Source organism: Carcharhinus amblyrhynchos, chromosome 6, assembly GCF_965287045.1.
Source record: "Carcharhinus amblyrhynchos chromosome 6, sCarAmb.v2.hapA, whole genome shotgun sequence".
NCBI lineage: Eukaryota > Metazoa > Chordata > Chondrichthyes > Carcharhiniformes > Carcharhinidae > Carcharhinus > Carcharhinus amblyrhynchos.
In genome coordinates, this window is record NC_137329.1 from 42,231,614 (window position 1) to 42,259,606 (window position 27,993).

Sequence of the window (27,993 nt, forward strand, 5' to 3'; positions counted from 1 at the left end):
TATATCTAACCACATCCAAGAGACCAGCAACCTCAAATTGATCACAATGCTTAAAATATATGTTTCAAGGGTAATAAAATGACCCTGAACCATATCATAGAATCGCTACATTGCAGAAGAGGCCATTCAGCCCATCGCATCTGCACTGACTCCAACAGAGCATCTAAACCAGGCCCTTCCTCTCCGCCCTATGCCCATAACCCCACACATTTCTCATGCCTAATCTACCTAACCTATGCCCTTTGGCTATGCTAAAGGACAATTTAGCATGGCCAATCCACCTAACCTGCACATCTTTAAACTGGGAGGAAGCTGGAACACCTGAAGGAAACCCACACAGACATAGGGAGAATGTGTAAACTCCACACAGAATGTCACCCAAGGCCGGAATTGAACTCAGGTCCGTGGAGCTGTGAGATAGCAGTTCAAGCACTGTGCCATCGTACTGCCCATTTGTTTGTTTACCTCTTTAAAATTGGACTCTAACTCTCCTATTTCTGATGCACGCATGCCCTTTCGGCTGCATGAGACTCGAACGCTTGACATCATGTTTTTAATTATTTTTCTCAGGTTTTGTAGTTAATAAATTTGTTCTTTCATTCATTCATAAAAAACCTTGTTTGATTGGCTTCTTATTGCTCACAGCTCAAATAGTTAAATACATTCTAACTTCTAAAAGGCCTATCTTTGTGAAAAAGAAACTTAAACCTTTGTTGTGACCAACTGAGGAGCTTGAATTGATGGGAGCCAGTTCACCCATTCTCACCTGCTCATAACATGGGCGGGAACTTAGAGGTAAATAGCAGAGACCAGCAGCATAAAGACACACCAACAGGCTACAAATATGACATCCTGATATAACCTTGCTACACCTTACTAAACTAACCTCCATGAGTAAAATACATAAACCTCATAAGGAAAATAACATTCAAGAAAATTCAAATGGTTCCTTTAATCTATTATCTCCACCTATGTTAGGTGGAATAGCTAATTGAAGTTTGTCAACTTAAGTTCAGCCTCTTGTAATCACTAAAAGTGGCCATCGTATTATAGTAATTAACAAAAACAGCAATAGGTGACCTTAGATGTGAGAAAATATATCATCCAGTGTTTTCACTTTTCATCAGTAACCCGTGACCCTTGCTGGAAAGTGGAACACAAATGTTAAATTATTTAATTTTTGGCTGCACTTTCATTTCCCAATTGATCATGTAACCTCAGAATAACAGAAAAGTTACAATGACAGGCAACCTATGATATATATATATCTTGAATACTATGCTAATCCAGTTGATTCCTAGCATGCTGGAGGCAGGTTCAATCAAAAGGGGATGAGACAGCTATCTGAAAAGGAAGAATGTGCAAGATGATGGGGAGAAGGCAGGAGAATGTAACAGAGAAAGATTGTTCCTTCCTGACCTCCCCAAAAGGGCACCTTACCTCTTCAAAGAATGCTGGAAGGTTTAGATTTTTCGCTCAGTTATGCGAACGGAATGAATTGATCTTCAGAAACCAAAATTGCTTGAGTGAAGGCAGCCACACTTCCAAATGTGTGGCTGCCTCGGTGAACTGTAGATGAGCAAAAAATGTCCCACCCACTCCCACTGCTGCAATCCCCACCTCTACCATCCCATACCGCACCCCCCCCACCCCCCAAGTCCTGGTCTGAAAAGTGGTGGGTGCTGGGTTCAGGACTTCTGGAGGCTCTGGCCTCATTTTGGCTAAGGTGTGGAACCTTCTAATTCACTAAGAATTGCAGCCTCTGTTTTTCTGTCTCCACAAGTGCCACCAGACCTGTTCAACATTTACAACGGTGGCTGATTTTATTTCAGATTTTCAGTTTCTGCAATATTTTGTCTTTGGAGCTGGTCAATTGAACTCCAGTCTTTTTTTTTCTCTGGCCTTGCGCATTCCTGTGATTTTATATTTCTGATTAAAAAATGCAGAGCTAACACACACAAGATTTGAAATGCTTTTTGTCGAAGCAGGATTACGGTTTCTATATTCAGGAAAAATGTTATAATTGACAATCATTTATGTTGGCCTTTATCTCATGGACCGATCAGTCCAGTTGACAGAAATACTAAGCGGCTGTGAATAAATGAAGGATCGTGTATCTCATTTTTATCTCTGAAGTTAATGTCTTTTTTGTCACCTCCATCATGCAGATGAAGGAAGCCCATATTGACACAAGAGATCATGGCCCATCTTCCATCACAGGGATTGAACCCAAGCACACTCCCCTACTCCATCAGATTCAACCACAGGACCCAGTGATGCAAGAGAATGGAGGTCATGTAAGTATAGGATGGCAGTATCAGTGGATGCACATGTACTATTTAATTAATTTAGATGGTATATTTTCAACACTCAAAACTACGTCTCCAGATCTGGGCAAATAACCATCTGCTGTCAAATCACAAATAATGTGTTCTGAGATTTGTAGTGGTTATGTCATGTGACCATGGTCCATTTGTTGGTCCATTTCGCAGGAACTTAAATTTCAAAGTAACTGCTTTGTCCCTTTGCACTTCATCCTTTGACTTAAAAGCAGTTGGAGGTGAAATTAAGTTATGTGGAGAAGTACTTTTAGGCAGACTTACCTCAATTCCCCAGAGGCAGGCAGGGTGATGGACTAGGACCAGTGCGGCGTATGGGGCCATGCTTTGTTGAAGTCAATGAGGAATGCCATGCAGGCCTTGCAGATAGCAGCAGATGATGCTACCTACCTCCTGGGGAATTGAGGCAAGTCTGCACAGAAATGTGCAATGTGACGCTACACAAATGAATTTTTTCTCCCGATAACTTCTGAACTGACAAAAGCCATACTTCTCTCTATTTGAAATGAAACCCTTTTGCTAATTTGTAATTAATGGCTGCCAAGTATAAAACTAACTTTGTTGGTTGTGGGGGCATTGGGGGTCGGGGGGAGAATGCGGAAATAGACCAACAATGTTTAGGAGGGATATGGGCCAAATGCAGGCAAGTAGGACTAGCTTAGGGGTTAAAAAAAGGGGCGGCATGGACAAGTTGAGCCAAAGGGCCTGTTTCCATGCTGTAAACCTCTTTGACTCTAATAGCTTCGTAGACCTTTAACATTGTAATTTTAGGGATACAACAGTAGTAAGGTAAGAGAAGGCCATGGTGGAGGGGTGGAGAGGTGGTGGTGGAGGAGGGAAACATGCAGGTGTGACTGAAGCTATTGCCTAGTTTGCAGACTCTCAAACAGCGCAATGCATGTATTTGATAACTGACTGATGACAAACAAATACATCTGGCCATATCTTTAACTTTTATCAATCAGCCTTCACATCAGATCCCTATCTGCATTAAAGAAGGTAAAGTGTGCTTTATTTTCATTTCTGTTCAGAATGCCAAAGATCAAGGAGGAGCCAAAAACACAACAATTATTTTCTAACTTTTTATAGCATTTAATTTGATGAACAGCACAACAACTTTTCATCCAATCTTTCCTAGTGAGTACAACTCATGGCAAAGAATGAAGCAAGTTCTTTGTTTTGGGAGGTAATGAAGGGTACTCTGCTATGCTGTCTTATCCAGAAATACACATGCGGCTCTCCTGAAAAACCTTGCACACTTACAAATGATTTTCTTTCAAATCTGCTGTTTGATTATCATCTGTTACACAGATTGATTTAAACACCAAAGGGCGTCTGATCAATTTGCAAGCATTGCTTTCCTATCTCTGCAGCTGTCAGCATTGCTTATCCTTATCTGTTACTCAGGTTTTACAGCTTATAGAGGCACCCTTCAGTCTTACTGACATGTGGGCTTCTTTCTGCAAATATCCCTCACAACAAACGAATCCATGTTATATCCTGACTTTGGTGAAGCTGACAGTTCTGTGTTCTTTTGCCAAGAAATTGAAGGTTTCAAGTCCATTGTTTTGTCTTCTCTTAAAGCAGTATCAAAAGCTCACAGTGAAACGTCTAAAATCTTTCACTTCTCAACCAGAAACTAGATGCGCAAGAGCATTTCAGTGAATATTAGTAGTCCAAATGTTCTTTCCTTGCTGTATGGTGTGTCTAGCTTCTGTTTTCTGTAATAGACAGGCTGAAACTGGACACTCAATGTTGACATCCATGAAATTCTCCATCTATTCCCAATTCTCACTTTTCTTCCCCGAAGGCAGTGATTCATGTGATAATATGTCACAAAATAACAGTCATGATGTGGGTATGCCGGCGTTGGACTGGCGTAAACACAGTAAAAAGTCTGACAACACCAGGTTTTAGTCCAACCTATTTATTTGATAATATACTCACAAGCTTTCGAGGGGACTGCCTCTTCGTCAGGTGAATGGAGAGTTCTGGCCTCAGACAGAGCATATAAAGCACAGACAGTTTAGAGATTACTGATTAAAATGCGAATCCTTACACCTAACCTGCTGTTCAAGACCTGAAGTGGCTGATAATGTGAGTGGAAGGAGCACTGATCACAGTTTAAAGAGATGTGTATTGTCTCCAGACAGTACAGTAAGTGAGGTTTTGCAAACCCAGGCAAGTCACGGGGGTTACAGATAGTGCGACATGAACCCAAGATCCCTGTCCTCATGTGTGCGGAACTTGGCTATCAGTCTCTGTTCAGCGACTCTGCAGTAATCTCTAAACTGTCTGTGCTTTATATGCTCTGTCTGAGGCCAGAACTCTCCATTCACCTGACGAAGAGGCAGTCCCCTCGAAAGCTTGTGAATATATTATCAAATAAATAGGTTGGACTAAAACCTGGTGTTGTCAGACTTTTTACAAAATAACAGTCCAGCTCCACAGGTAAAATTAATTCTCCAGTACCATATCTCAATGGTTATATTTTGTGATGCAAACATGAGGTATTGGCAGCCCAGCCACTGATGGAAGCGTCATAGCTAAGACCGTTCGTACATATGGACCTATGAATTAAGAACAGGTGTAGTACATTCAGCCTCTCAAACCTGTCCTGCGATTTGATAAGAGAATATCTAATCTGATTGTGGCTTTCACTTTTTTGTCTACCCCCCCTTAACCTTTGGCTTCCTTGCTTATCAAGAATCTATCACCCTTAGCCTCAAAAATATTCAATGACCATGCCTCCAGTGCTTTCTGGAGAACAGAATTCCACTTACAACACTCAGAGCATAATTCTCCACATCTCTGTCCTAAATGGGAGGCCTCATGTTTTTAAACTGTGTCCCCTAGTTGTAGTCTCTTCATAAAGGGAAATATCTTTACTGCATCCACCTAGTCAAGTTGACTCAGGATCTTATCTGTGCACCCAGGACATTCTCTCTTCCACCTTCTTCTGTCGGGAAAAAGATACACAAGTTTGGGGTCACTACTAATCAACTCAAGAACAGCTTCTTCCCTGCTGCCACCAGACTTTTGATGGGTCATACCTTGCATTAAGCTAATCTTTCTCTACATCCTATCTAGGGCTGTAACACTACATTTTGCACTTTCTCGTTTCTTTCACTATGAACGGTATGCTTTGTCTATATAGTGCGCAAGAAACAATACTTCTCACTTAAATACTAATACATGCAACAATAGATCAAATCAAAAATCAAAAGATCACCTCTCATTCTTCCACACATTTTTCATACGATAGCTCATTCCTTCCAGGAATCAGTTCTTTCCATCGTAAGATCACCAATGGGGATGTTCGCTGGTGATTGCATAATGATGAGTACCATTCACGACTCCGCAGATACTGAAGCAATCCATATTCAGAAGCAACAATATCTAGACTTAGGCTGATAAGTAATAAGTCACATTTGTGCCAGACAAGTGCAAGGTGATGCCCATCTGCAACAAGGGGGAATCTAACCATTGCTTCTTGACGTTTAATGCCATTATCATTGCTAAATCCCCAGGATTTACCCAGGATTACCATTGACCAGAAATTGAACTAGACTAGCCATATAAATACTGTGGCTACAACAGCAAGTCAGAAGCTAGGAATCCTATGGTGAGTAACTCATCTCCTGACTCCCCAAAGCTTGTCCACCATCTACAAGGCACAAGTCAAGGGCGTGTTGAAATACTTTGCACTTGCCTGGATGAGTGCAGCTCCAACATCAAGAAGCTTGACACTATCCAGCATAAAGCAACCTGCTTGATTGCAAGCCCTTCCACAAACATTTACTCCCTTCCCCACTGAGGCACAGTGGTAGCCATGTGCACCATCGACAAGATACACTGCAGAAGCTCACCAACAATCCTTTGACTGTACCTTCCAAACCCATGACTAGTACCATCCAGAAGGACAAGGAACAAACAGATGGGAACACCGCCCACTGGAAGTTCCACTCCAGACCACTCACCACCCTGACCTGTAAATATATCATCATTGCTTTACGGTCTCTGGGTCAAAATCCTGGGACTACCTCCCTAAAGCACTGTGGGTAAACCTAGACTATGTGGACTGACTGCAATAGTACAAAAACACAGTTCACCACCACCTACTGAAGGGCAATTAGGGATGGGCAATAAACAACATTCCTTGATTGAATGAAAAAATCTGCCTCATTAGTCCCAACTGAAATCTACTAACAGCACAGAGGAGAGATTAAACCTGAAACCATTTTGCTCCATAAAGCTCAGTCCTTACCCTGCATTCACTCATTAAGATGTTGAAGGATCTTTGGTTTCTAAAATGTGATGATATTTTCCACTTTATGTTGTTGCAGGGACCAAGCTACATGTCCACAGAATACAGTGCTAAATATAAAATCAAACCATTGGATTTGCCAGGTTTGTAATCTTAAAGTACTTTTATGATTTGGAGATATACCATTTGTCCTTGTCATAGGTGCAAAAACAAATGTGTTGCTGAGAGGAATCACGGATATCAGCGCACCCTTGGATATCAATTTTGGAATAATTGTCAATTTTGTTGCATGGCCAGTAACCTGGAGCACCTGTTAAATTTCATTTCATTGATTTCAATTATTCTGTTAAAAGCTGCTTCAAAAGAAACTTTGAAGACCTTGGACTCTTTAAAAAATTGCAATAGGTATTAGGTAAGACAAGTAATGTATAAATCGGTGTTGAAATTGATCCCCATGACATTCATTTTTTGGACAGGAGCAAATAGAACTGATTACGGGTGTAATGTCCCACATCCAATCTGTACTTAAGTACAGAAGCACCATCATATCGGTAAAGGGCATTGCAAGCATCAGTGGCAGTCACGTAGAACAGTTAGAATTCCATTTTAAGATATACAAGACCAGTTTGGATTAGCACCAGTCGTTTCCCAAGTTTTACTGGCTTTTCCTTTGAGAAACACCTGTTTTGCATATTGGTGAGCCTAGTACCTGTTTCAGCCCCTTTTCATATAATCACAGAATCATACAGTACAGAAGAGGCCCTTCGGCCCATCAAGTCAGTACCGACATGTGAGAAACACCTGAACTTCCACCTAATCCCATTTACCAGCACTTGGCCCATAGCCTTGAATGCTATGATGTGCCAGGAGATTGGTTTGGAATAGCAGAGCAATTGCTCAGATTGCTTTGCCTAGGAACTTCAGCAGTAGCAGCTGCCCAGGTCAGGCACATTTTATAGGAATGCTGGTGTTAATGTACCAGAAAACATGTCAATTTCCATCTCATAATTTTTTGTTGTATCTCCTTCTGCTTCTGTGTGACTATTTCTAAATAGATCTACTCTTTTTAGTATTACACACTGATGTAGCAATTTGTTACCTTTCAGAGTACGTACATAGGTGAAGATGTTGATATTCAGGTGGTCCATAATGTACTAGGCTAAAAGATGAACTGTCTATGTCACACTACCTGACTCACAGCAGAATGGAGTAGATGGTAGTTCATAGAAGACTCAAACAGAGGGCATCTTCATGGCATGTTTCAAGATTTGTTGCACAGATTGTTACAAAGCAGACAGGGATCCCTCGAGAGAAAGAGAGTTGAGAGGCGAGAGCTGAGAGCTAAGAACTGTTGCTCTGCCAGGTGATAGCTGCTCTCCCTCTTTGTCCCACTGCCCCCTTCTTTTATACCCATGATGACATATTAATATTTCCCACAATAGGATTGGCTCTAGGTTGGCGAAACCAAATTCAGTAGGTTCTCGGTATCTCTGTGCCTGATTCAAACTGATTGGCTAAATTCAAAACTCTGTGGTCTTTGTAAAAACTGCTGCTTGGCTTTTCAATACTAATGTTTCAGTTTGGGCTTTCTGTGCACTTACATTTTAAATCTCCTAGCACAGAAAAAGCACCACCTTTTAACAGGACTACACAATACTTTCCCCCCTAGCATTTTACAAAATTACAAACACCAAATTCTAACTTCCTATCTCCCAATCTACAATTACTCTACTCAACTTTGCAACAAGATCAGTTGTACTTCTCCAAGTCAATGAAGAATCATGGGATCTCATCTTGTCCAACCAATGTCATTTACATGTATACATCTGAATGGATGGTGGAAGCAGTTTCAATAGTAATTTTCAAAAGTGAATTGGATATGTACTCGAGAAAGAATGAAGAGCAGATGGGTCGGGCTATTTGGATATCACTTTTAAACAGCCAGCACAGACACAATGGCTCAAGCGATCTCTGGCTGTGCCTTGAGATTCTATGATTATAAAAAGAAAGATGCTGGTTTCCCCATCCCATTTCTCAAACCTTTAACAATCAAGCAAAGACCAAAGCTGAAATCGACAACAGCTTGCCTTTGTACTGCATTATTTAACATCATTGAATATCCCAAATCACTTCACAGAAGCATTATAAAGCCAAATTCGACATTCAGTCATGTAAAGTGAAATTGGGGTAGATGGCCAAACTCAGGGTCAAAGGGCTGAGTTTGAAGAAGTTTCAAAGGTGGAAAGAGAGATAAGAGGTGGGGAACTTCAGGTAAAAAATTCCTAGGGCCTAGCCAGCAATATTGGAACATTTAAAACCGGGCATTCTCTAGAAGCCAGAATTTTGGAGGGTTTTGGTGCAAGAGGAGATTACAGAAATAGAGAATGGCAACAACATAGAGGGATTTCAAAAATAGAATGAAAATTTTCAAAATGGGAGCGAATGGAGAGAGGGTGATGGGTGAACAGAACTTGATGTGAATTAGAACATCGACAGAGCTCTGGAAGTTTACAGAGGGAGTTCAGATATGGTCAAGTACAAAAGGTATGACAGAGTATCTCAGCCATGATGTGGGTATGCCGGCGTTGGACTGGCGTAAACACAGTAAAAAGTCTGACAACACCAGGTTTTAGTCCAACCTATTTATTTGATAATATACTCGCAAGCTTTCGGGTTAGCCCCTTCGTCAGGTGAATGGAGAGTATCTCAGCACCAGGTAAGCTGAAGATAGGTGAAGTTGGGTAATGTTACGCAGATGAAAGTACTGATGGTGCAGACTTACGGTTGGAAGCTCATCTTTAGGTCAAATATGATACCAAGGTTGTGAATAGCGTTAGGAATGGGTTAACTGCATCTTCCACTTTAGACATAATTCATGTGTTAATTATTTAATAATACACACTGAGATATATGAAGAGGCTATATATGGCACTGGATGTTGGGTGTGTGTATGGGGAGCTGTAAAAGAGAATAAAGTGACTTTGTGAAGAAGTTGACCTTGCATCATCTTTTATTACTGGATTGCAACTGAGAGGCTAAACAAAGGGCCCTATTTTACCATTTTAATTCTAAGTGCTGGGCAGACTTGAGACTGGGAATGTTTCAGATTTGACTTTTAGACCCGTTCTCAGGTGTCCCCATATACACTCTGCCTGAAAAAATAGCAGCGATTCTGAATTGTGCTGCAGAAGCCTATGGGCAGGGCTTAATGTGCCCGAAATCTTGCAGCTCCAATCATCGCCTCCAAATGCATATGCGTAGTACAGAAATAGAAAAACACTTCCCTGCCACATCTCTCGCGGGCCTGATAATGACTCCTCTGACCCCCACAGACATTGCTCCACACCCACAACATTACTGACCCCCTTATCCTTTATCGCCTTGCTACCAGAATGATTGAGGCCTCCGCACCCCCCTTACCGCAATCCCCCCCCCCCCGACTAATCACACACAGAGTGACAGCAGACTCCCCCTTTCCCCACACTGACTACACGCAGAGTGGCAGCAGACCCCTGTGCATCCCTGCTCCCCGGCCCCCACCACTCCTGATCTCCCACCCCCCACACACCAAAGAGTCATCTAACCTGCCTCCTTACCTCCCTCCCCACTCAAGAGCCAGCTGGCTGCCTTCCTCCCCCCCCTCCCCCCCCACCAGAGAGCTATCTGACCCATCTCCCCCCGACCCCCCCCACCAGAGAGCTATCTGACCCATCTGCCTCCCTCTGCACCACCAGAGAGCAATCTGACCCATCTCCCTCCGTCCCCGCCCCCCACCAGAGAGCTATCTGACCCATCTCCCTCCCTCTGCACCACCAGAGAGCTATCTGACCCATCTTCCTCCCTCTGCACCACCAGAGATCTATCTGACTCATCTCCCTGCCCCCCCACCAGAGAGCTATCTGACCCATCTCCCTCCCTCTGCACCACCAGAGAGCACTCTGACCCATCTCCCTCCCTCTGCACCACCAGAGATCTATCTGACCCATCTCCCTGCCCCCCCACCAGAGAGCTATCTGACCCATCTCCCTCCCTCTGCACCACCAGAGAGCTATCTGACCCATCTCCCTCCCACCCCCCCACCAGAGAGCTATCTGACCCATCTCCCTCCCCCCCACCAGAGAGCTATCTGACCCATCTCCCTCCCACCCCCCCACCAGAGAGCTATCTGACCCATCTCCCTACCCCCCACCAGAGAGCTATCTGACCCATCTCCCTCCCTCTGCACCACCAGAGAGCAATCTGACCCATCTCCCTCCGTCCCCCCCCCCACCAGAGAGCTATCTGACCCATCTCCCTCCCTCTGCACCACCAGAGAGCTATCTGACCCATCTCCCTCCCTCCACCACCAGAGATCTATCTGACCCATCTCCCTGCCCCCCCACCAGAGAGCTATCTGACCCATCTCCCTCCCTCTGCACCACCAGAGAGCTATCTGACCCATCTCCCTCCCACCCCCCCACCAGAGAGCTATCTGACCCATCTCCCTCCCCCCCACCAGAGAGCTATCTGACCCATCTCCCTCCCCCCCCACCAGAGAGCTATCTGACCCATCTCCCTTCCCCCCCACCAGAGAGCTATCTGACCCATCTCCCTCCCCCCCCACCAGAGAGCTATCTGACCCATCTCCCTCCCCCCCCACCAGAGAGCTATCTGACCCATCTCCCTCCCACCCCCCCACCAGAGAGCTATCTGACCCATCTCCCTCCCCCCCCACCAGAGAGCTATCTGACCCATCTCCCTCCCACCCCCCCACCAGAGAGCTATCTGACCCATCTCCCTCCCCCCCACCAGAGAGCTATCTGACCCATCTCCCTCCCCCCCACCAGAGAGCTATCTGACCCATCTCCCTCCCCCCCCACCAGAGAGCTATCTGACCCATCTCCGTCCCCCCCCACCAGAGAGCTATCTGACCCATCTCCCTCCCTCTGCACCACCAGAGAGCTATCTGACCCATCTCCCTCCCCCCACCAGAGAGCTATCTGACCCATCTCCCTCCCCCCCCACCAGAGAGCTATCTGACCCATCTCCCTCCCCCCCACCAGAGAGCTATCTGACCCATCTCCCTCCCCCCCCACCAGAGAGCTATCTGACCCATCTCCCTCCCTCTGCACCACCAGAGAGCAATCTGACCCATCTCCCTACCCCCCACCAGAGAGCTATCTGACCCATCTCCCTCCCCCCCCACCAGAGAGCTATCTGACCCATCTCCCTCCCACCCCCCCACCCGAGAGCTATCTGACCCACCTCCCTCCCGCAGCAGAGAGATTTCTGAATCACCTCTCTCTCCTCCCACCAGCCACCTGACCTGCCTCCCTCCCTCCACCCTCACCAGACAGCCATCAGACCACCTCCCTCCCTCCCCCCATCAGAGAGCTATCTGACCCACCTCCTTCCTCCCCCTCACCAGAAAGCTATCTGACCCGCCGCCCTTCTCCCCACCAGAGAACCATCTGACCCGTCTCCCTCCTCCCTACCAGAGAACCATCTGACCCGTCTCCCTTCTCCCTACCAGAGACCTATCTGACCCACCTCCCACCTCCCTACTAGAGAGTCATATGACCCACCTCCCTCCCTTCCCCCCACAGGGAACCACCTGACCCAACCCAACACTCCAGCTACCAGTCTGAGCCAGAGAGCTGCCAGAAGCTCTGAACTTACCTCCTCAGAAGCTGGAGCATCCAAACCTGACCTTTGCGGACCATGTCTGTTTCGTGCCGAATCTGGACGGGCAAACATGGTGATAAAGAGGGAAGTGCTGCTAAGTTTGGGTATGCAGCCCATTAAGTCAGTTTAAATGCATGCAAATGCATTTAAACTGACGTCGCGCCCGTTTTGGGCACGGTCCCAAAGATGGCCATTTTTAGCCTTTGGTAAAGGGGGAACCAGTGCGGTGTGGGGGGTGGGGAGGGCGGGGGGGGGGTTGGGGGGGCGCACAGACCATGCTATCTGCCTCACGGCCAACTTGCCTAAATTTTTGTGCTCGAAAATGGGAGCAAATTGATGGTAAAATTGGGCCCAAAGAGTCTGGTTTGGTCTCAGACAGTTACCAGGGAGAGGATGTTTGGATGGAATTGATAGCTTGGAACCCAATGATTCCCTTACCAAACAAGTAGCTGTCTATTCCACATTAGAGATAGTCAGTGATCACATCTCCACTGCCTTCTGAGTCAGAGAATTCCAAAGTTGCATATGTCTCTGAGACAAAAAAAGAATCTCCTCATCTCTGTCCTGAAAGGGTGACCCCAAAAATCCAATGACAGTAGGGAAGAAGCAGTTTTTGAGTCGGTTGGTGCATGATCTCAGAATTTTGTATCTTTTTTCCGACAAAAGGTGGAAGAGAGTATATTCAGGGTGCATGGGATCCTTGGTTATGTTGGCTGCTTTTCCGAAGCAGTGGGAAGTGTAAACAGAGTCAGTGGATGGGAGGCTGGTTTGAGTGATGAATTGGGCTTCACTCACCACCCTTTGTAGTTTTTTGCAGTCTTGGACAGAGCAGGAACCATACCAAGCTGTAATACAACCAGAGGGAATGCTTTCTATAATACATTGTAGAAATTAATTGATTTTTTGATTAATTGATTGATTTTATTATTGTCAACTATATTAGTAAACAGCGAAGAGTCTTGTTTCTTGCATGCTATACAAAGTATACTGTTCATAGAGAAGAAATGAGAGAGAGTGTAGAATGTAGTGTTACAGTCATAGCTAGGGTGTAGAAAAAGATCAACTTAATGCAAGGTAGTTCCATTCAAAAGTCTAACAGTAGCAGGGAAGAAGCTGTTCTTGAGTTGGTTGATACGTAACCTCATACTTTTGTATCTTTTTCCCAATGGAAGAAGGTGGAAGAGAGAATGTCCAGGTTGCGTGGGGTCCTTAATTATGCTGGCTGCTTTGCTGAAGTAGCAGTAACTATAGACAGAGTCAATGGATGGGAAGCTGGTTTGCGTGATGGATTGGACTACATTCACAACCTTTTATAGTTTCTTGCGGTCTTGGGCAAAGCAGGAGCCATACCAAGCTGTGATACAACCAGAAAGAATGCTTTATATGGTGCATCTGGAAAAATTGGTGAGAGTTGTAGCTGACATGTCAAATTTCCTCAGTTTTCTGAGAAAGTAGAGGCATTGTTGGGCTTTCTCAATTATAGTGTTGGCATGGTGGAACCAGGACAGGTTATTGGTGATCTGGACACCTAAAAATTTGAAGCTTTCGATTTCTGCTTTGTCCCTGTTGATGTAGACAGGGGCATGTTCTCCACTATGCTTCCTGAAGCGGGTGATAATCTCCTTCATTTTGTTGACATTGAGGGAGAAATTATTGTCACCACACCAGTTTGCCAGAATCTTTATCTCATTCCTGTACTCTGTTTCATGATTGTTTAAGATCCGACCTATGATGGCGTCATCATCAAACTTGAAAATCGAGTTAGAGGGGAATTTGACCACATGATTATAGGTGTATAAGGTGAATTGTAGGGGGCCTTATGGAGCACTATGTTGAGGATGATTGTGGAGGAGATGTTGTCGCCTATCCTTACTGATTGTGGTCTGTGGGTTAAGAAGTTCAGGATCCCGTCGCAGGCAGAGGAGCCAAGGCCCTGGCCATGGAGTTTGGAGATGAGTTTTGTAGGAATAATGCTGTTGAAAGCTGAGCTATAGCCAATAAATAGGAGTGGTGAGATTTGTAGCGGACATGCCAAATTTCCTTAGTCTCCTGAGAAAGTAGAGGTGTTGGTGGACCTTCTTAACTATAGTTGGTGATTTGGACACCCAAAAACTTAAAACTCAACTATTTCTATTTTGCCCCCATTGACGTAGACAGGGGCACGTCCTCCAATACGCTTCCTGAAGTCAGTGACTATCTCCTTCATTTTGTTGACATTGAGGGAGAGATTATTGTCATCACACCAGTTCACCAGATTTTCTATCTCTTTCCTGTACTCCGTCTCAACATTGTTTGAGATCCGATCCACTACGGTGGTGTCATCAGCAAACTTGAATATCTAGTTGGAGGGGACTTTGATAGAACCTTTTCATTACTATTTCTGGCGGAAGGGGGTCATCTGATTGGTGGGATTCTGGGAGAGATGAGCATGGCTTTAGGGGACAACAATATACTCAGTTGCTTTGAAGAGGAAAGGGAAACTGGAAATTGAGTTCCACTTTGTAATGATAGTGGAGCCAAGAGTTGATTGTGGGGAAGTGACAAAATAAATTTGGCACACAACCACTGCAGCATAATGCGATTCTCTGAAAGGTCAACTATAAACTGAATAATTAAGTGATCACTATTGGCATACGGAAATTTTTTTTGTCTTAATAAATGTAATCAAATAGTTGACTGGGTGCAAAAGATCTTTCTGAACTCATCTATGATGTTTCTACATTTGCAATTGTAGCAGTTTTTCCCACAAAGTGTGTCAGAGGTCATGATATAATATGCAAACAAGGCAAAGAGTAATTATGAAGTTTAATAATTCTTCTTCACTTTTCAAGGCCATTTTGCAATATGTGCAAATATAGTACTTACACTATAAGATCAATTACTTAGCCAAACCTCACAGTCAAGGCAGTATGTCATTTCAATATTAACGTTTTCAGAGATGAATATTCAATTTCCCCATGTGTTACTGAAGGTCAACGTAAACTATGTTTATATTCCAACAGCTTGTGATCCAAGTATGAAATTATATTTGGCCACTCTATTTATAGTAATAAACTGGAGCTGAATACATGCATAATTCAATTCCCACTTGCAAATTCAGGTTGACTAGAGACTCTTCTGATTCCTCCAGATGCTTAAGTGGTTAAGGCAACGAAAGACTGAGTAACTTAGATGAAGGTTACCTCAGGTTAAATCCCTGATCTGGGCTGAATTAATTGCCCTTGATCCAGGTGGAGTTGGGGGCAATGCAGTTAGTCATGGAACTCCCTGGTATAGGTGTTGGACGGGTAACCGGGGCTCCTCCATAACAGGTAGCAATCTGACCTCTAGTTGCCAGCCCTTCTTAATGTATTAGCCAGATCAGAGGGAGTGAACAGACTGTTAGGTGACAAGGGCAGGTTCTGAAGCTCAATATCCATAGCTGCAAGCCTACTTAAAGAGGGCTACGGATGGAATAGAAACATTACTGTTTTTCCCGAGCCAGCTCAAAAATTATTTTTCACAAAATAGCGAGAAACTTCTGGTGGGGATGGGGGAGGAGGGGTGGGTTGCTCCAAAGAAATCACATGGATTTCACAAGAACAATAGGACTTATTGAAGGACTGTGCTCCTCGCACTCCAGCTCTCTGGGGCTGGGGTGGCAGTTTCCCAGGCAGGTTGCCACTCTCCCCCCACCCCCATCCACCCCCATCCTGGGGCACCTGACCCATTCTCTTAAAAGGGGCTATGCCTCACATACATAGCAGTTCCAAATTAAAATCATTGAATGTCTATGACATAGGCGGAGGTCATTTGGCTCATTGTGTCTGTGCTGGCCAAAAATCCAAGGCACCCAGCCTAATCCCATTTTTCAGCATTTGGTCTGCAACCCTGCAGGTTCTGGCACTTCAGATGCATATTCATACATATTTTAAACAAGTTAGGAAGGGTTCTGCCTATACTACCCTTTCAGGCAGTGAGTTCCAGACCTCCACAACCCTGGGTGAAATTTTTATTTCTTCACCTCACCTCAAATTTTCCTATCAATTACTTTAAATCTCTGCTGCTTGGTCACTGGCCCCTCCGCTGATGTAAATAGGCCCTTCCCATGCATTCTATCAGACTTCTCACAATTTTGGATATCTCAATCAAATCTCTCATCAGTCTTCTCTGTTCCAAGGAGGAAACCCCAGCCTGTCCAAACTTCCCTTAGAACTGCAATTTTCCAGTCCTGGTAACATCCTTGTAAATTTTTTCTGTATCCTCTCTCATGCAATTAAATCCTTTCTGTAATGAGGTGATCAGAACTACACACAGTACTGAAATTATGGCCTAATATTTTAAACTGTTCAAACATATCATCCCTGCTCTTAGATTCTGTATCTCAATTAATAAACATTCACTCCATGGTCCCTCGCTTCTTTTAGACCTCTCAGTATCCTCCCATGGCATATTCCATTGCCTTTTAGGACCCCAAATGCCACTTTTGTGCCTACCTGACCAGCCCATTGATATCTTCCTGCACTTTACTGCAATTCTCCTTCCTATCAACAATGTGACCGATTTTCATTTTGTTTGCAAATGTCTCAATTAGGTCGCCTACATTTATATTGAAATCATTAATCCATAACACAAAAAGCAGGGGACTGAGGAATGAGCTCCCTGGAACAACATTGGAAACAGACTTCTAGTCGCAAAAACACCAGTCAACAATTATCCCTTGTTTTCTGTCACTTATCCAGTTTTGTATCCAGCTTGCTACACACCCATGGATCACACGGGCTATTGCTTTTAACCTAGCCTACCACATAGCATCTTGTCAAAAGCATTACTAAAATCCCAGTCCTCCTTTCTGCCCACTGTTTTGTGTTGTTACTCTTTGTTACTTCCTCAAAAAAATTCCCCTAACAAATCTACCCTGACTATCCCTGATTAATCCAGGCTTTTCTAAGTGACAGATTATCATGTCTCTCAGAATTGATTCCAATAGTTTGCCCAATACTGAGTTAGAATGACTGGCCTTTAATTAGTTGTTCTATTCCTTGCTCCCACTTTTAAAAAAGGTACAATGTTAGCACTCCACCAAAACCCTGGCACCGCACCTGTATCCAGTGAAGATTGGAAAATAAGGGTGAGGTTAAATTTGAGCTCAGACTTGTTTGTCCAAAGATACTTGCTGAGGTGTAAAGTAAATTAACTGAAATGTTAACAATTGTGGGATTTGAACCCATGCCTGTGCTGACAGTGGAATTTGAATCCAGTATTGTAGATTGCTCAACCATATTACCAGACTCCACAGACAGGATTTTCAACCCCACCCCGCTCCCCCCCACCTCCCGGCGTGTTTTCCTCTGGCAAACTGGCCACCGAAGTGACAATCAGTCCCTACGATGTCTTTGGCCTTTTGCGTGGCTTACCTGTTTCATTGCCAGGGAAACCAGCCATGCAGGGGCTGGGGGGAGGGATGGGGGGGGTCACCTTCAGTGGGACCAGAAGATCCTATCGGTGGAAAGGGCTGGAAAATCCAACTCCATAATTTCACTAATCCATCTTGAAAGATCCTAAAGCTCCCCCCAACCCATTTCAACATGCAACTGCTTCTTCAGAGTCCAGAGCTCCTGTTTCAACCACACTTCTTGTAATTCTATTTCACATTTTGATTGCTTGATGTAAAAAAAATCCCGATATCTGTCTTAAAGTTATCTTTCTCCAGTTGAACCTTTGCTCCATTCTCCTTTGCTCACAGTTTAACTTAAATTGGTACTCTGGGTTCATTTATTTTGTTCTCTTAATTATCTCATAAATCTGCATAAGATCGATTGCCTGTCAGACATCTTGTAGTAACCCACAGCACCAGCTGAGATCGGTTAATTCACACGCTCTGGGAATCAGATTTTGAGGCATTCCTAGTTTGTATTACTGAGCTTCACACTGGGATTTCCATTACCAGCTGAGTTCTCTAGGGAAACTTGAGTTTATGAAGTTTTTTTGTCGGCACTTCAGAATACTGCAGTTGAAATCACAGTGCAAGAAAAAAAGTGATGAATCATTAAGTATTTTCTAAAGGGATTGGAGGTGTTCTCGATGGATCTGTCAAGAATGGTCATTAACATCTATGCTTATCTTGTGGTCTGACCATGTGCATGGGGTGAAGCAGTGTTATGTTTTACACATTTGCATTCTATCAGGGACTGACATGCTTTCTCTGATTATTTTGTATGTCAACAGTTTTTTCCCAACACAAAACAGTGGGCAGAAAGGAGGACAGTGGTTTCACAGAAGGCTCTCCTCTGAAACCCATCACTTATCATCACCCTTTGGCATATCGAGGTGACCAGCCGGTGAGTTATACATTGAAACAATGCATTGTAACTGATGCTTTCAGGAAATGCAGTGCATGCACAGTTTGTTTAAATCTCTTCTAAAATTAAGCAATTCATCATGCTGCAGGGGCTCCAACACATTAGCGTGCCATAGTTGACACAAATATTTCAGTGAGATATTAGGCAGATTGCGAGTGATATGCTTAATATTCACCTGAACTGTGAATAACTCCCAGCAGTGCAATTATAGATTCTGTACTTAAGTTGCAACTGGACTATTTGTTTTCCTATTTTGAAAACTATGGGATCAATAGTTTTAGTAAACTGGGGTGGCACAGTGGCATAGTGGTTAACACTGCTGCCTCACAGCGCCAGGGACCTGGGTTCGATTCCCACCTTCGGTCACTGTCTGGGTAGTGTCTGCACATTCTCCCCGTGACTGCCGGGTGCTCCGGTTTCCTCCCACAATCTGAAAGATGTGCTGGTTAGGTGCATCGACCCGAACAGTGCCGAAGTGTGGCAATTTGGGGAATTTCAGAGTAACTTCATTGCAGTGTTAGTGTAAGCCTTACTTGTGACCAATAAAGAAACTTTACTTAATAGGAGGCTTTCACTTTATTGAGACTGGGATGGTACAATTACAAGGCATGAAACTCTCAAAATCCATAGCTAATTGATATGAAAAGCAAAAGATGACAGATGTCACAAACGTGGCTGTCTATGTTGCTGTGATCATCATGCACTAACTCAACTTGGCTTCCTTGACAACTTTACAGCTTTTGAAACAGTGGGCCATCCTGCTCCACAATAGCCAGCCATTCCTCCATTATTGCTCATGTGAACTTCATCTTAAATATTTAACTGCAGCCACAGCATCATCAGCCATAGTTTCTTTTAATCACTAAAGTAAAACTTCTAGAATTCGTCAAGGACTGATCGTTAGCTACCATTTTGTTTCCACATCGCTAACAAGATCCAAAGACATGGGCCTTGGTACCAGCGCTTCCCATGATAGATGGGAGATTGCCGTGAAGGAGTGGCAGGGGATTAAAAATAAAAATTGGGAATTGCATCTCCAAAGTTCCATGTGCACATGGATTACTATTTTATGGAGGTGGCCTTTGAAGTGTGCAAGTTTGCACCAACATATTCAAATCAGGCTCCCACAGTGCAGTTGGGATTTTGATCTAAGTTTAATATCCTGTTAAATTCTCAAAACTTGGGAAACTCAGTAGTCAAAAAGGCAGGAGTTTAGCTCATCTGAACTTCTGCTGTCCTTATTTTACCCTGCACCAAGTCCTGCTCTCCTAAAAGCCCTGTCCTCACAGACCTCTGTTGCCATCCAGTCTTCCAATTTCTGAAATTTTAGATGAATTACATAAGAACATAAGAAATAGGAGCAGGAGTAGGCCATCTAGCCCTTCGAGCCTGCCCCGCCATTCAATAAGATCATGGCTGATCTGTTGTGGCTCAGTTCCACTTTCCCGCCCTCTCCCCATAACCCTTAATCCCCTCTCTTATCAAGAACCCATCAACCCGCTTCTTAAAAATATTTAGCGAGGCAGCCTCCACCACTTCAACGGGCAGAGAATTCCAGAGATTTCTTGTTCCCAAACTCTTTCTTTGCTTCCTATCACTATAAACAATACCCATCTACTGAACTGTCTTTTCCTTTGCCTCTAACCACATGTGCTTCCATCTCTTTCGAACACTATTGGCAGATGACCCTTCAGTCACCTAGGCCCTGCAAGCTGAAATTCCATCCCTACACTCTTTGGTTTCTGTATCTTCCTCTTTCAGTTTAAGATTGTCCTTAAAGCCCAATGCTCCTGAAGTCTCCCAATTCCACTATTTCCTTGACTGGTTTGGAACCCATTTTTCTGAACATGTCTTTGTGATGGGTGTTGTGTAATGACTTTAATGAGGCCCATGATGAGGACCTCTTAGAGCTTACAGATTAAGGCAGTAATGGCTTTTGTAATCAGGGAGCCCTACATGTGTACACAATATGGAGTTTTAATTAATGTTTATTAATTAGGCTTACATTAACTCTGCAATGATGTTACTGTGAAAATCCCCGAGTCACCATAGTCCGGTGCCTGTTCGGGTACACTGAGGGAGAATTTAGCGTGGCCAATGCACCTAATCAGCACGTCTTTTGGACTGTGGGAGGAAACCATGTGAATGTGCAGACATCGTACAGGCAGTGACCCAAGTCAGGGATCGACCCTGGACCCCTGCGCTGTGAGGTAACAGTGCTAACGTCTGTGCCACCAGGTATATACTCTGTACAAGGAAGTAGCTATTTGAATGTTGCTTACTGTGTAGATAAATCCAAATTTGGTGAAGGGACGCCAGCCTTGGAGGAGTTATTTCATGTTGTAACTCTTTTTACCTTTTGGCATGTTACAAATGCAAGTTACTTTTGTTGAAATGTACCGTACATTGAGCAAATTTAGTGACATATATAGTTTGCTGTTCTCAACCACATTTATATTTCAGGCCCGAATCATATTTAAAATTTTCACATTAGGATTTTCTGATGATGACGGCTTTTGACATTGGGATGTGAATGACAAGAAAAATTTGAGATTAGAGTATCAGAGAAGAAGCATATTGCATAATATTAAAACAAAATGTTCTCCTAATGATACTACATCGGTGATACTTCTCTAATACAGTGATACAACAGCATTCAGACAAGAGTTCATGTCCATTATTCTATGAACTGAATTCCTAATCTATTTAGTTCTCTCCTGGGAATTCAAGGAGATAAGGTGAAATCAATCAAAACTGAACTTTCATGGCCAGTGCATGCTAAATGGCCAAGGGTTAGGAACCAACAAGGAGGCCATGCCGGTATGTACAAAGCACATTTAGATGCCCCGAAGAGGCTGTAGAAAAGCAACTTTTTTTTTCTTTTTTTAGGAGAGGAACGCAGGGGTGATAATTGGACAAATTAAAACAGTGAAAAATAATGTAATGACTTACCAAAAATTGACAGCCAGCTACATATTGGGGACACAAGCATCAACATTTGACACAAATTAGCAATTTTAATAAGGTCATGAAAGCAGGTAATAGGAAAAAATGAGGGGAAATAAATCATCCTGAACTAGTATGATAATAAGATGTTAGTATTATGGCACACTAATGGTATGGACAAGAGAGAGTTTTATTTTGATCTAATCAGGAGTGGGAAATGCCTTAAATAAAAATGTTTCAGACAGCCTTTCTCTTTATATTAAAAGGATGAACAAAGTGCAGAACACAGCTAACTGTAAACAAACAAAAGCTGAGCCTGTAGGGAATGCTTGAGGAGGTAACAAGTAGGGTCAATGAGGGCAGTACATTTGATGTAGTCCATCTGAATTTTAGTGAAGCTTCTGATAAAGTCCCAGATGGCAAACTGGTCACAAAGGTACAAGTCTTTGATATAAAAGGCAAACTGACAAGTTTGATCCAAAATTGGCTCAGAGGCTAAAGCAAAGGGTTAATGTGGGTTTTTATGACAGGAAGCTGTTTGTAGTGGAGTTCCTGAAAGCTCAGTGTTAGATCCACTACTTATTGGGATATATACCAATGATTTGGACTTAAATCTAGATGGCATTAATTAAGATGATACAAAAATTGATTGTGTGGTTAATAGTGAAGGCTGCAAACTACAGGAAGATACTGACAAGTGAGCAAAGGAGTGCCAAATGGAGCTTAATATGGAGAAATGTGAGGAAATGCATTTGGAGAAGGCTAACATGACAAGGGAATACACAAGTAAATAGGATATTGAGGAGTATAGAGGAACAGCAGGATCTTGAGACGTGTGCCTACTGTTTCTTGAAAGTGGCTGGACAGGCAGATAAGGTGGTCAAGAAGATATATAGGATATGGGATGTTGTGACATTGTAGTATTGTTGTTCAACTAGTGGTAAAACTAAGGTGATGCTGCGGGGACCCTCGTTTGATTCCCACCATGGCAGATGATGAAGTTTGAATTCAATAAAAATCTGGAATTAAAATTCTAATAAAGACTGTGAAACAATTGTTGGTTGCTACATATATATAAAAAAAGCTGGTTCACGAATGTCCATTAGGGAAGGAATATATCATTTTTACCTGGCCTGGCCTACATGTGATTCCAGACCACAGCAATGTGGTTGACTCTCAAATGCCCTCTGAAAGTGAGATATTCAATTCAACAGGGACCTAGGTATGGACATCTGTTGAAAGAATTAAAAAAACTTTTTTACCCAGGACATATAGAATATGAGCAAGGAAGTTGTGCCAGAACTGTATAAAACACTGGTCAACCTATAGATGGAGTACTAATGCAGTTCTGGTCATTGTACTAGAGGAAGGATGTAATTTCACTTGAAAGAGTACCGAGGTGATTTGCAAAGTTATCTGCATCGAGAATTATAGTTGTGAGGAAAGATTGGATAAGCTGGGATTGTTTTCAGAGACTGAAGGAAACATAACTGAAGTGTATAACTCTAAGAGGCATCCAGATAGAGTGGACAGGAAGGCATTGATGTCATTAGCTGAGGAGACCATAAATAATGTGGCCTGAGGTTATCTCTTGTGCAGACCTGTCCCCTGATTGCCCTAACATGAATGGATGAGCAAGCTGCTAACTAGCCATGCCATAGAAATCAGAACCTTCTTCCCCCTGCTGCTGTTAGTGATCCAGATTTAACATTAATATCTGAAGGGGTGTTGGGGGTGGGAGAGGGTGAGAATTAACTTTGAAAATGGTTCCTACTTCTTTATCCTGCCATCCCAGCTATGGATCCTTGAGTGACAAAGATTCAAAAATCGAAAGATTCAAAGATTCAAAAGTGCACATTGTTCAACTGCACTTTTGCAGTGTCCTTTTGGTCTAGAATATGAAGTGAAAGGCCTGATATGTCCCCTCCCACCCTGACAACATGGCTTTAACAGATCTGCACTCACCTCCACCTACAGGAAAGCCCCATCAACTCCAGGACTACACTGAAATGGCAAAGACTTCCCGAAACAAACATTCGCCATCAGACCAGAAAGCACATCGACATATATATAGATCAAAATGGGAGGGTTCAAAGTTTTTTAATGTTTTTTAGTGTCACAAGTGGGTTTACATTAGCACTACAGTGAAGTTACTGTGAAAATCCCCTAGTCACCACACTCCAGCACGTGTTTGGGTACACTGAGAGAGAATTTAGCATGGTCAATGCGCCTAAACAGCACGTCTTTTGGACTGTAGGAGGAAACCCGCGCAGACACAGGGAGAATGTACAGACATTGCACAGACAGTGACCCAAGCCAGGAATCGATCCTGGGCTCTTGGCGCCGTGAGGCAGCAATGCTAACCACTGAACCACAATGCTGTTCCCACCCAGCAATTCATTTGTTTCCGCTTCCCCATCACCGGCCTAGCCCTTCTTGGGACTGAAGTGAAGCTTAAGCCTTGAAGAATATCAAGTGTGCTACTTTCTATTCTCTAAGTTAGGATTTTAAAAAGCTGTGACCTACCCTACAATGTTCCAGATCATTCCATTTCATTTTCTAGCCCTGAAAAAAAGAACTATAACTTCTTAACATAAAAGAAAAATGCTTGAAACCTTTGCATCAGTGTCCATTGTTAGATAATGACAGCACTTGTTGTGCACTCAGGTCATGAATGTTCACTTTCTGTTCATCTGTGGTCTGAAATATCACATGTTGTACATTTAGAAAAAAAAATCACCATTTATTGAATCAAGTTGACCTTTGTTTTCAGCAATGGATGATGCTTCTGTCTCCCAGCACCTACCTGAGTGACAATAAACATCAAAAGCACCATTTTGTGAAAAGCAATATTCAAGACTATGGCTGGGATTTTCTGCTCCCTTTCACAGTGGATGGGTGTGGCAGTGTTAGCAGAAACTATCGTGAGGAAGCTTTTCTCAGCAGCCTAAATGCAGGACACGATCGTCCTTTCCCCCAGTCAGTGGCAGACCGCATCTCCCACCATTCAACACGCGAAATGCTGTTATAATGCATCAACATATCATTATTGGCTCCATACACTGGGTGCAGGAAGGTAGGATTAGAAAGAGCACATGGATATCCTTGGTCTGGCATGAACAAGACGGGCCAAGCAGCCTCCTTTTGTGGCTCTGCGTATTCAGTGTGATGATGGAGAGAGGTGGTAGGGGGTTGGTGGGGAATAGTCACAGGCAAGTCTGAACAACAATGTCTTCAGGGCTTCCTTCTGGTATAGGGCCCAGTGAACAGTGAGCAGTGCCAAGATGCCCAAAGGACAATGCTAGGGTGTCAGGGTGCCAACTCATTGGAATCTTAGAATAGTTACAGTGCAGAAGGAGACCATTTGCCTCATCAAATCTGTACTGACAACAATCCTACCCAGGCCCTATCCCCATAACTCCATATATTTACCAAACTAATCCCCCTGACACTAAGGGAGAATTTATCATAGCCAGTCAACATAACCTGCACATCTTTGGACTATGGGAGGAAACCGGGGCACCCAGAAGAAACCCATGCAGGCACAGGGAGAATGTGCAAACTCCACACAGTCACTTGAGGCCCGAATTGAACCTGGGTCCCTGGTGCTGTGAGGCAATGGTGCTAACCCCTGTGCCTCCCTGCTGCCAACTGACAAAGGGGCAGCCCCGTAATTCCCGACCTCTCAATGGCCTCTCTCCCCACCAGCAGGGTGAGGACACCTGTTTCTCGTTTATGGGCATCAATTGTAAACCCTGCTGGTGGGAACCTCTCTCAGCAGGGGGTCCAGAGACGCTAGCGGGCTTAGAGACTACCATCCCGGGCCCACCAATAATATGGAAATGATCATTTCTGTATGATAACTCTGTGCTGATTTCCGGTGTGGAGCCGATTGCACTAAAAAAAAGCACCTTGGAAACTCACAAGCGGCTGGACACTGGTCACAAATTTTGCAAAAGACTCCCCACTGTTATCTCCCGGCCTGCCTTTGAGCAGCGCACTGGGAGAATCCCGGCCACGGAGTCGGATAATCTCACTGTCATTCTTCTCGCAGAAAGGCAGCAGAGAAGAAGAAGATGTCAATGGTGGTGCCAGGGTCACCAATAGTGGGAGCAGAACCGTCAAGAGGAAGAGATGGCAGGGTCTGCTCCATGTGCAGAGGGTAATTCCCAGAGAGCCGTCACTCGTTTTCACCTCACTAAACCTAAGGTATACAGATAGAGCTTGACATACTTGAAGATGTCTGAGCGCAAGCATCACTGAAGACTACACAAGGCCAGGGAACTGGTTGGCCAGATTTGCCATCTGCTACAGGATTTGGAAACTTGGAGGACATCCACTGCCAGTGTTGCTGAAATTGACCGTGGTGCTCACCTTTCCACCAGTGCCTCCTTTCAGGGCTCCACAGGTCTCTGCAAGATTCCACAAGCCTCTGCACACAAGTACGTCCAGGAGGTAAGGGACACAATCTTCCCGATGATGCACAAATTAATCTATTTCAACCTGGATCAGGCAAGTCAGGGTTCTATCGACTGCACTCACAAGGCACAGAGCTCTGTGGCATCAAGCTGTCACTTATGTGAACTGCAAGGGTTTCCACTGGCTGAATGTTCAGCTGGTCTGTGACCACACCAAGCACATCCTGCAGGTGTGAGTATGATTCCTGGGGGGTGGGGGCGACGGGAGGGGTTGCACAACTTCTACATTCATGGCCATTCTTAGATTCCTGACACCTTTGAAACCTTCACCGTGATTGCAGGGTTGGCTTTTCAGGGACAAGGCCTACCCGCTGAGGAGGTGGATGATATACCTGTGCAGAAGTCACAGAATGCAGCCAAGATAAGATACAATGAAGATACTTGTGCTGCAACTCCCACTTTGGTGCAGCATTCCATAGGGATGCTGGAATTGGGGTTCCAGAGCTTGGTCTAGTCTGGAAGAAGCCTGCGATACAATCCATAGAAGATCTCATGCATCCTGATCAACTGCTGCTCCCTGCTAATCATCCTGGCACTAAGGGGCAATTTAGCACGGCCAATCAACTTAACCCACACATCTTTGGAGTGTGGGAGGAAACCAGAGCACCCGGAAGAAGAGGTCACTCCATCTGGTAGTCTGATGGATGCTGCAGTGCTAGATCCGCACATTTGGTTGAGCACAACCAACCTCACTATAAAGACAGGAATGGCCCACATTCTCACACTCTAGCTGATCACCTGTCTCTTCAGAATCCATGAGGAGCTTGAGTTCTGGCATTCTTCTAGCATCTGGGATCTATCCCTCTTGCTGTGAGCCAGTGCATCCCACATGAAAACAGATAGACAGTGTGTAAGCAGGACATGTACCAGGACAGATGATAAGGATGCCTAGCATGTGTGAAAGGTGAATGGGAACAGGGAGGTGGTGAAGACACAACCTACAGGGGAGATGAAGATATCTTTGGGAGAGTCAGTGGTGATGTCCCTTGAATTGAGTAAGATCCCTGTAGCTGTGTTGAAAAGAGTTGACTTGCCCTGGCTGAATGGGGAAAATTGTTCATTCTCTTGTGGCACTGGATGTCTGTCCACTTCTGCAAGGCACTGGCACTGACCACCACTGCCATTGACTCCTACACTGGATTGGTGATCTTGCTTGTAGGTCTTTGTCCAGTGTATGGGTACAGTACATGGTGGTGGGCCTCCACTGCATCCAGCTGGCGCTCAACCAAGGTGTTGGAGAAATTGAGTACAGAATGTTTTCTGGGTTTGGCAGCCATGACTTCGCAGCACACTCCAAAGTGTGCTTGTTGTGTGCAGGGGTGGCCTTTAAATAAGACATCCAGATCATTGAAGCGCTGAGGTGATGGTAGGATGGGCAAATCTGAGGCCACCCATTGGTGATTCATTGCAGAACCTGTGCCTGGAAGTTTTTTCCCTAAGTGCCATGACGGAAAAAGTCAGACTTTGCCAATTTCTGAGACAATTTTGCCATATGAGTTATATTTCTGTCTTAAGGAAATCAGAATGGGAGCATTGTACTGTGAATGATTCTGTCTTCTATCTCATATAGTATTGCACTCCTGCCACACCAAATAATGGCAAGGAGTAAGTTTAATAATTAAAGTTTGCAGTTTTAATTATAATTAAAATTGTTAGAGTCAGCTGCAGATCCATTTCAATGGTATTTATGCTTCTTTTCAGGGATATTGCACAGACCGACCAACGGGAATTTCTATAACAAAATCAGACTATCTACCATCCGAAACTTTACATGTGAGTAACTTCATGCACAAGGGAAATGTTTAAGCTGAGAGAACTTAAATCAAAAGTCGACTGATTTTGTAATTATGTGACTTGCATTCCCACTTGCTATTCAAGGGCCTGGATTTTCAGCGATTCAGGATTACTCGGATGCTCTTTGAAAATGGTGTGTGGGTCCCAATTCCTGGATTCCCAAA

General features: G+C 44.0%; 1 protein-coding gene across 1 annotated transcript in view; it reads left to right on the forward strand.

The window, feature by feature from the left end:
• Positions 1-27,993, forward strand: part of saxo4 (stabilizer of axonemal microtubules 4) — a 160,545-nt gene that overhangs the window by 37,029 nt on the left and 95,523 nt on the right. The window contains exons 5-8 of the mRNA XM_080191589.1: positions 2,169-2,297; positions 6,686-6,749; positions 18,478-18,590; positions 27,737-27,808. Coding sequence (XP_080047715.1) covers positions 2,169-2,297; positions 6,686-6,749; positions 18,478-18,590; positions 27,737-27,808 — 378 coding nt within the window. The remainder of the gene's footprint in view (positions 1-2,168; positions 2,298-6,685; positions 6,750-18,477; positions 18,591-27,736; positions 27,809-27,993) is intronic.